Source organism: Neodiprion lecontei, chromosome 1 (assembly GCF_021901455.1).
Source record: "Neodiprion lecontei isolate iyNeoLeco1 chromosome 1, iyNeoLeco1.1, whole genome shotgun sequence".
NCBI lineage: Eukaryota > Metazoa > Arthropoda > Insecta > Hymenoptera > Diprionidae > Neodiprion > Neodiprion lecontei.
The window spans coordinates 8,252,314-8,262,709 of record NC_060260.1 but is presented as its reverse complement, the minus strand read 5'-3'; the positions used below and the strand labels follow the sequence as shown (position 1 = coordinate 8,262,709).

Here is a 10,396-nt window from a genome sequence, read left to right as displayed (position 1 = left end):
CAGAGAGAGGACCACAGCATGTTGCACGACTAGCTCTGTCCGTTGGTCTCGGCTTCAACAGCTCCTTAAAGCCAAATGTTCACTGGCAGCAAAATGCTGCCGCAGTACTTTGCTGCCGAGTTTTCAACTCCGTGGCAACTTCAGCGCTACCTGGTGGACGCTGAGTGCGAATTATCTGCCGCAATTTAACTTGAATACAACTGGATCATGAGATAATAAGAGATGCCATTTGAGATGCTAAACCGGATTTACGAGTATATAAGTTTAAATGAATTAGAATGTAATATCTATTGTAAAACTGATGCTTTTTATGTACTATATATATAATTTAATGTAAATATTATATATAATTTTGCAATATCCTTTTTATTATGCTGTCATTGATAGGTGTCACACGATAATACAGTATGACATTATTTCGTTTAATATTACGACATGATGCGGCACCATTAGTGTGTTGACAGAAATTTTATATTTTTATTTCTATTTTAGCATATAATAATAGAGCTGCTCGTTGCGAAGCATGCTGCACTGTTCATGAAACCTCAACTAAACCGTATAAAAATTGCTTACTGCGAAAGAAACAATGGTTTCAACTTAGGACGGTATGTTTACTGGTTTTCAAATATTTTGGTGCAGTTGAATGATGAAACTGAAAATTTTCTACACATCTGTACAAGTTACATAAATCAGAAAGCAAAAAGTAAAAGTATTGACCATATTGTACAAAAAAATTTAAATCAATGTATAGTTGATATAAAATTGTTCCATTCAGAGGCCAGAGTTAAAACAATTTCGTAGCAGGTAGCATTATGCAGTATAAGTATATTGGTTGTAATTTCGGTATAACGTCTACATTGTAGCAATAGTGATTGTGCCTTTGGTCCTTGCATCAGGTGGCTCAAGGCAAGACTATTTTGTATGTATAATATATTGTATCGAAGGTATTATAGATAATAATTTATAAATTCTGCATGTGTAATTCTTATATCTTTTTTGTTTATTTATAATATAATATATTATATATTAATAGAATATCTTTATTCTAGAAGATTTTCTAAATATATATTATACTTTTTTCCTTTTAAAATGTGTTACACACTGAAAGCTAACGCTGCCTAGCCTAAAATGAGTTTTGGGCTGTTGAATTTTTACCACATGGACTTCTTACAACATAATTATATTTGCCTGAACCTTTCGCTAAACAGTATAATTTTATTAGGTTCATTTCATTTATTTCAGAATAATTATTACGAATTCATTTTGGTGATGTTTTGGCGATTCAAAAAAGTAATTTTTTTTTCTCAATATTTTCTTTCTATATAAATAAAATATTCACGTATCGTATCGTCATAAATTCTCAGTTATTTCAATAGTACTATTATGTATACAGTAAAGATGTATAAGTTATGCTAAGAAAATAATTATAATAATATACACAATTGAAATTGTTAGGAAAAACTCTTTAAATAAATGAAATTTACATTGCAACGTTGTTAGTAAAATGACCATTTCTTGCCATAAATAAAAATGACAAACTAAAAACAGTACTAGAGTCTCGATTTATTGTGCTTGAAAATTCGTTTCCTTTTTATAAAATGGCAAGATAAGGTATTTTTCTCGTAGAATCTTAATAAATAGCGATGAAGCTTTATCATTTCGCCACCAAATGCCGAAGCTAAGAATAATTCTGAAGAATATAAAAACTTTAACTTTTCTAGTAAGCGACGCGTGGTGGATAGTCCTAATTTACCTAAGGCTAATATCGTCGACTAACTGATGCAAAAATCAAGTTACTTTGACAAATTATGCATTCATTTCAACTCCATGCATATTATTATGTCCATGAATTCGAATCATAAACATTGGCAGCTGCTCTAATGGAGGCAAGCATTCTTCATGAGAACAAATAAGGATTGATTTTTCGAATATGCAAAATTGAAACTTCACTGACAAAAGGACCAGCTTAGTGAAGACTAGCGAGGAGCTAGTCCAACTAGCAATCCCATTATTGCTCAGATAATAGCCATAATTATAATATCATTGATATTCTTTTTCCTCGAATATGGAATACTGTTCGATACGCGAGGATATAACGATTGGAATTCATATTCTATTGTATAATACTTCAATGCTCGAGACGTAAAATGTTTGCCTCGTAAGTTCAGCTGCTCGGACATATTGAATGATTCTGGTTCGATCATCGAAAAATCATGGAACTTTTTAAAAGCTATTTCTTGTTTATTGACCTCGTCTTTCTTCGGTCATGAATTGGTCGACAATGTTCTGCATAGATTCTCGAAGTTCATCGGTGCCGCCAGTAGCGCCACTTGCCACAGGTACTGATACTGTCACTGTCCTAGTAGTTTTGGTTACTCTGGAATAATAATATGACGTTATTACGGAGGGTGGAATAGAAATTATTGAAAAACGAACAAAATTACTAAATTATACCTTTCTTGAGCTTCAGGATTCACTTCGGTCGTAGTGGTCTCCATAAAAGATGGCTCGGTGTGTTGTAAAAAGTCAGACTCTGCGTAATAAATATAAGTTAGGTGCTTGGAATCAGTAAGAAGTATGAGATATATTGGCTTGCTTTACAACTTGTTCACATTGACATAAACATTAACAATAGAAAAACGTTTCATCGTTACATCATGCCCAAACAAGGGGTAATATTAGACAAATATGAAAAAAATCTTGACAACATTGCTAAACATTTGACAAACAATGGTATGTACGTATTTTTACGAATTCAGCCAAATTTTATACGTTTTTAATTCACAGTCGAGCCCGCGTAACTGAAGAACAGGAATTTTTTCTCTCTCAGAGTTACTCACACATATAAAGAACATATGGGAACTTGATGCTGATAAATTTGATAAGTATGCTTCAGGCTATTTACTTTGGACCATTCTAGAAGGTTTCATACTCAAAATGGGTATTTAGATTACTAAGTAAAAAAAAATTCATGTTTACAACAACTTTAGTGGCAATTCAATTTCGGAAATTTTATCAACTTTGTTGAATACTACTGATAATTGATTGCAGTACCAAATGCTATACATGTAAATTCAAAGATACGCATTGAACCAAATATATAAATAAACAAATAAAAATACGGTACATTTTTATACTTTTCACTGAATAATTAACATGGATATGGTTTACGCAACATAGAAGACGGGTACTTTGTTACGTCATTTCATTTATTCGCGTAATATGCTCTTTCTGTTATAGTGTTGCTGCGCGCATCAAGCTTGTGAGAAGCTCTGTTCAGGGTGCCGAGTAAAGCGTTTAGCAGTTAGTTTTATTTGACTATTTTCACATGGCAAAATATTTTAATAAAGTAATAATAATAAGTATCGGAGGAAGTACTAACTACAATGTTAGTATTGTTAGACGAATGATATGTTATTATTTTATTATTGCAAAAGAAAATTAGTCTATTTCGTAAACTGAATAAACAGGCAGTTTTACAGCATCAAGGTTGTTTTGAAAAGGTTTATTGATTAAGTTTCAACCTTCTTATTTTCATTGAAAACGTATATTTAGGAGAAATTTTGTTTCATCAGTTTAAACGAATTATGTGGCAGACAAAGACGAAGTATTACCATTAATGATGTTGATATTTGGAATTCAGCCTGTATGATAGCTAATAAGTTTAGAACATTACTGTAGAGTATTAAAAGGGAACAAGTTTCGTCGATTTTTATAAAAAGTTGTAATAATTTTTCTACAAATATAAACAGAATACTTATCTTTTTGATAACAATAGATATCTGCATTGCTTAATTTGATCTGTTTCGAGAAAATCATCAAATCACTATTGATCTCATGTTTGTCTGCCAAATGTGTCTAATTATAAGATGCATTGAATTTAAACTCAACAATTACACATACGTACATTTGAATATTGTACTTACTTGACGATTCGCCTAACAATCCTAACTTCATACCTACATAACATGATCGTTGGTCCCTCTACACTTTAGCTTTATCTTGATATCCTTATTGTTATAAGAACTAAATAGATCAGACTTAAAATGAAGAGCACTAAAGTAAAATATTTCAAACTTCACTCATTGAACTTTCTCTACAAACGTGCAATCAAAAATGAAATTATCAGGAGCAGCATAAATTCTACATAAGCCCTTGAAATTCTAAAGTGCAATACACTACAAGATTGAAAAGTCAAATAATTCTCAATGCAACATTACCATGCGATGTATAGATTATAGTAAAAAAAAATCATGCAGCATAAACGTTTGACCAAACGAACTATTCAGTTATATCTTAGAAAAAGAAAGCTTGTGCGTATTCATTCAATCTTATAGTATAATGGAACCAAGTTTATTCTACTAATTACCAGCTGACGATATTCAACCCTTGTGAATCAATCTCATCAGACGTGACAATTCATCGATAATTCCCTACCAATTCAGAGAGTTTCTTCGCACAAATATGCAACGAGTAACAATAGATTCTAATCACCTATATGATTACACCATAGCACTTTATTTGTACTACTCAGGAAGTTGACAGTAGATTTATAAATAATAGGGGAAAGGCACATCGGAAAACACCTCGCTTACCTGCACCTGCGTGCAGCTCTTATTATTATCACTGACACCAGTGAGAAGCTTACGAAGCTTACGATACTTACTCTACACTTTGACTTTCAGATAATCTATCAGTCGAGTAGATTAAATGTTTTGCTAAAATGAGATTCGTTTTCGAGGAGACCTGTTGACTAGCAGAAGTAGATGAAAATTAATTTTCATATATGACGCCCTCGTTCACTATCTAGGCCCATGTATAAAAATGATCGCTCAATTATTTTTAAGATATAAATAGAATTAACGTTAATCGTACCCAGCTTGCCTTGGGGCATGGCTGGAGAGGGCGAGGGCACGTCGGAGCGTACGCGGCTCCAGGACAAGAATAAGCGCTAGCAGGGCCACCAACACCGCAGCTGCGACGCCCATCCAACATACACAGCTGGCTCTACCACTAGTCCTCGTCCTAGGTTTCGTCCCTATCAGACTGCTCTCAGAGGTGGAGCACGCCGATTGTACTGAACTGCGCACTGCTGCCACGCAAACATTATTCTTCTGATCAACAATTTTTACTTTTTTTTAAGAAATTTACAATCTCAATTCTCCAACTGCAGTTAGTATAAGAGAGGAGCTGAAAAAGCATGTGGATTTATACATATCTAAAAACCCTTCGTCAGCCCCACACATAAAGTCCGAATCTTTTCGAATACGATGAAGAAGTTGAATAAAGCCATTGTAAAAGAACAAAATGATTGATAAAAAAAAAAAAAAAAAAAAAACTTTAAATACATTATGTGATTTACAACACACATAAACATATGTACACTATGAAGTTCTTGATTCCAATATTACGTGAGTATAACTCGGAAGAAGACTGGATTAGAGAATCTGTGTAACTAACATGAATCCCACGCCAAGTGATATTAGCTTCCTTAACTACACATTTAACATATGAAATTATGATAAGCATCACGCTGTTTTATAATTCCGTTCTTCGAACTTAATTAATCCTGAATAATTTCTATTCAGATGCCTGGTCCTAATCTATATGTTAAAGGGTACAAGATACCTTGTAAGTAAAAATTATTGAAAAAATTCTTATCAATATTGAGAAAATATTCACCAACAAGGCACTGAATTCACCGAAGTGAAAGTCATCTGCAAACTGAGTGTTTTCACATTATATACTGACTTTCGATGCGTGATCCGTCTATATTCATTTCAGGAATTTACTTTAAGTTTTGTAATCGGAAAAGGGTAACTATCATAACTCATGCATATTGATTGTAATACATGATGATATTTGAATTTTTTGAATACATTCAAGTGTTGCAATCGATATATCGAATGGTGATTGGGTTACCCCAGATATACTCTTTTAGTATAACTGTTCTATTCCATACTTAACTGGGTTAAAGTCATATCGCAGAAATAATGCATTGGATATGAACGCTTACATCAAAATCCAATACACAAAAAAGTATTCACAATCCCCGCAGGTGTGTGTTCATTGCGAATGCGATGGATCATTATGCTTAGTACCTATATCCATAAAGCAATACGCCAATTACTTCCAAGCTTCATTTTTCAGTTTTAGTAATGTTGTGCAATATTATAAGACGTCCAATGTTCAATTCAATTCATGCTGCTTGCAAATTCACGCTAAATCTGTCAATGCCATGCATTCCAAGTTGAGTAGTTGTGAAAAAGGTTTTCCATGCACATTCTTTGTGAAAGTTGTCTTTCGTTTATATACATGCCATAAGAAATGTTAATGTTTATGTGCACATGTGTCCCTCAGTAATTGCAACTCGTTATGCTGCACGAATTGGAAGATTTCTTGTTACATATATTGGAGCAATTTAAAAATAATGGAATGTAAAAGAGAAAAATTTTTAATTCCACAACACGTTTTCTATAATTTCGATTTGAGAAATACGCGAAACTACTAAGATATCTATAATTCTGAGTAATTCAAATTTGAATTACACGCTACTTCCATTTTCGATATTCCATATAAGTATGAGTACAAACTAGTACTGCAATTTTTCATTAAAGAGCGTATCGAGTTCCAATAATAGTGTGTTGATACGTTTTCGAGCTCGCTCGAAGATTTTAATTATGGTTGTTAGTTAGCGGGATATGTACATTGCTTACTTAGAAGGTTAGCTGTGAGTGAGGTACCTTGGTCGTCCTCCAATGGGGACAATTCTGCACCTTCATGCAGGGCGACGTCTGATCCACTAGAACTTCCTAACGTTCGCCTCTTGCTTGGGGATCTTCTTCTTGGTTGGGGTGAACTATCGCTATCTGATTCACTGTTGACTTCACGTCTTGAACTACCATTTTTTGAATAAAAGTCTCCATTACCAGAGCCAGGAGAAGTGTCTAATGAGAACTCTGTTTCCCAATCTTCTGGCCGCACATCTCCAGATCGTACAATGGTTTGCCAAGTTTCTGGTTTCCCATCACTCGATCTTTTCGTAACTACAGTTTCAGTCCATGTTTCAGGTTCAGAGCTACTAGATTTCACAGTTCTTATAGTCTCTTTGACAGTCTTCGCTGATGTGATGTTACCATCTTTGAAGAACTCATTGAATTTTTCTGGATCTATAGTTTCTTCCAAACTACTTTTTACTACAACTGTTTTAGTACTTTTTCCATCTTTAAAATCAAGTTTTTGTAAATCTACTGGTTCACCTGTGGTACTTTTAACTGTGGTTACAGTTCTCACTACCCCTTTTCCATCTTTCAGTAATTGTTTGTACAGCTTCGGGTCAATTGGCTCACCTGTTTCAGTCTTTAATGATTCAAGGGTTTTTGTAAATTCACCTTTCTTAGAGAGCTCCTCAAAATCCTCTAAAGATAATTTTTCCTGAAATTTCGACGGATCTATTTTCGTTCCAGAAGTTGAGTGTAACGTAGTTACTGTATTTCTCAGTCCGCTACTTTTTACAATGTTATCAAATTCTGCAGGACTCATTACCTCTGTAGAACTATCGCCTTCCGTCACATCATCTCCACCAGACGTAACTATTCTCCTAGTGATGGTTGTGACAGTTCTTCTACTGGCACCTCCATCCGTCATACCCTTGAAGGCTTCTGGATCTATTTGTTCCTCTGAACTAGTACGGATGGTTTTTAACGTTTTCACGGACTCACCATCTTTTATGAGTTCTGCTAAGTCACTTGGATTGATATCACCAGAGTGAGTACTTCTTGTTATAAATGTTTTTACTATTGTACCATCTTCTTGTATCTCATCATACTGTTCGCAAGAAGAACTTGGCTCTAAATTTGAAATGTGTTCAAACTTCTCTTTAAATTTTTGTGGATCGATACTTTCGCCTAAGGTAGACTTTACAGTAGTTATCATATTTGCAGTGTTATCTTCGTTAATTAACATCGATTTGGTAGAGTCATTTTTAGTTGTTTTAACTGTTGTATAAGTTTCTGTTACTGTTTTACCTTCGTTTGGCAGACCTACTTTGGGAGAAAACTTATTATCTTGTGATGAACTTTTGAGTCCTGGCAATTTTGATTCTACAAACTTTGCTGACACGGTCTCAGTTACAGTGGTCATACCGTCATCAGTTGTGAATTCTTTGATAATTGTTTTATTGCCATCTTTGGTTGTTTCTTTAATTTTTACAGGAATTTTACTCTTCGGACTTTGAGGCTCTCTAAATGTACTTGCAGATATTTCTTCCATGATAGGACTGCGTCCCTTCTCCTGTGATCTTTTAGGTGACTTGAGTGAAACCTTGGACGTTTCTGGAGATTTTTGCGGCAATTTTGACATTGGCTCTGGTATTTTAGTTTTGGGGCTTTTAGGTGTTTGCGTTGCTTGAGTATCTTCGATTTGTAGGTGTAAGTCAGTTTTGGTGGACAACTTGGAGGAGTGGCGAGGGGCAGGAACAGGTTGCTTTGACGGAGCAGAAGTAGCATGCCTCTCTACAGTCCCATCAATCTCAGTAGAATCATGCCCTGACCCATCCAAAAGGACACGGACAAGAACAGGAACAAGGACATAAAGCACATTGATACACACTAATAATCTCAACACTTTAACCCAACAATAAGATGGGCTTGACTTTACATTATACATATATATTAATATACATACTATGTAATTAATATATATATTTTTTGACTGAATTATGTTTTAGTTAGTATCAATATTGCATTAGGATTAGTTTATATGTAAAAAAACACACATTAGAAAATTACCTAGAGTCTGTGTTTGACTTTTACTAAAAGGTATGAAATTTTCTTACAGTGAAAGACTAACTAAAGTCAACTATTCGTGATGCAAACTCTTTTCTCGTGAAAAAAAGTCACAAAATAAACATATACAAGATTCAACTATGCGATATGTTTATCTTAGAAAATAATGGATTCAGTAAATTTGTGCAAACGGTGTACGAATTGACCACTGAATTATACCAGTATTGTTTGCGTAAGGCTCATTGTGAAACTGGTGTCAACTGAAAGGCTGTATAAAGAATCACGAGAAAGCGGGTATGCCGAATACAGCTAAGGGATTTTTATTCATAGTTGACGATATGGTACGATATCTTACTAAAATTTGAAGCAATCTTATTGTGCTACCTTTCAATAAAAGATGTATACAGACACTACGTTTAGTATTAATTGATCAAACGTATCAGTTAGTGTGAAAGCGTTAGCAGGAGTGCTAACTATAGAAGATAAAGCTAAATACCTGAGGGTACCAAAACAGTAGTTTTACTAATATACTGACTTCCCTGAAATAATGTATCAACTATTTTTGTTTAATATGTTACCTGGTCGCGTGAGAGATAGCGATTGGTCAGCTAGATCTTGAGCTCGTCTCGAGGCCTCCTCTGTTACATCTGAAATTGATAGATTGCATGTGAGTTGAGGAGTAAGAGATGGGTTTACATTGAAAGCAATGAATCAACAAAGATTAGATGAATGATGTGTTCCCTGCATGGCATACCTCGGTTCATGCGTCACTAGTCTGTAGTTTCCTGTTAATTGAATGAGAGATATTACTTACTGCAATAATATAATAATATATGATCTCTATATTGTACTATACAGGAAAGTATACACAGCAATAAATGAAAAACTGTGTGTGTGGCAAGATTTATCACTGAAGTAGCAAGGTGTAAAACGGCACAAAATCCTGTAAACATGCAGTAAACGAAAAAAATGAAATATTCAAATCATGGGTAATACACATTAAGGCTGAAAATATATTTACAAAAATGAAACCAAAATATATTATTCGATATAACGAAGTGTTATTTCTTTGAAGTCGTAGGATGGACATGGACAATTCATATAATTAGGATACATTCACAGGAATGGATCATTGCCGTAAAAGAAAATTTCAGTCTGTTCGAATCGATTATGTAGTTCCAGCATGATTCAAATGAGTATTATTTTTAATATAAGTTCAACTATAAAATAACTTAAATTAATGTTAAACATGTTTCTGAATCTAGCCTGTATTTAAAAAATGTTCTATCCACTAAAAATGATGAAAGTTATGTGGCCGACAAGAATTAAAGTGTTGTATTTGCTTGTAGTTTTTAAGAAAACGACAATATTATCTGTGCATGAAACGATGATATTTTTAATTCAGTTAGGTATTATAGCACATATTTCAACTTGATTTACTCTTTGCACAACTATGATAATAACTAAACTCTGTTGTGAATGTATACTGGATATGAGGTTTGGAAAACTATTAGGTGAATAGGTCATTAAGGGTTAGTATTATAAGAGGTATGGTAGATGTGCGAAATTAATTATTCCAGTTGCCTCGACGAGGCTGGTGTAAACTGAGG

General features: G+C 33.9%; 1 protein-coding gene across 26 annotated transcripts in view; it reads right to left on the bottom strand.

Moving 5' to 3' along the window:
- Positions 1–347: 347 nt before the first annotated feature.
- LOC107220941 (ankyrin-3) overlaps positions 348–10,396 on the bottom strand; it is a 98,940-nt gene continuing 88,891 nt past the window's right edge. For 15 of the 26 annotated variants that reach the window (XM_046745932.1, XM_046745936.1, XM_046745927.1 and 12 more), the window contains 4 exons: positions 9,365–9,433; positions 6,717–8,546; positions 4,876–5,092; positions 2,455–2,533 (listed from right to left, as the gene is read on the bottom strand). In XM_046745932.1, the coding sequence (XP_046601888.1) occupies positions 2,527–2,533; positions 4,876–5,092; positions 6,717–8,546; positions 9,365–9,433 (2,123 nt within the window). In that variant the 3' untranslated portion in view covers positions 2,455–2,526. Of the gene's footprint in view, positions 2,378–2,454; positions 3,996–4,666; positions 4,673–4,875; positions 5,093–6,716; positions 8,547–9,364; positions 9,434–10,396 lie in introns of those variants that run through there. The other 11 variants (XM_046745988.1, XM_046746026.1, XM_046745948.1 and 8 more) reach the window with 10 other exon arrangements.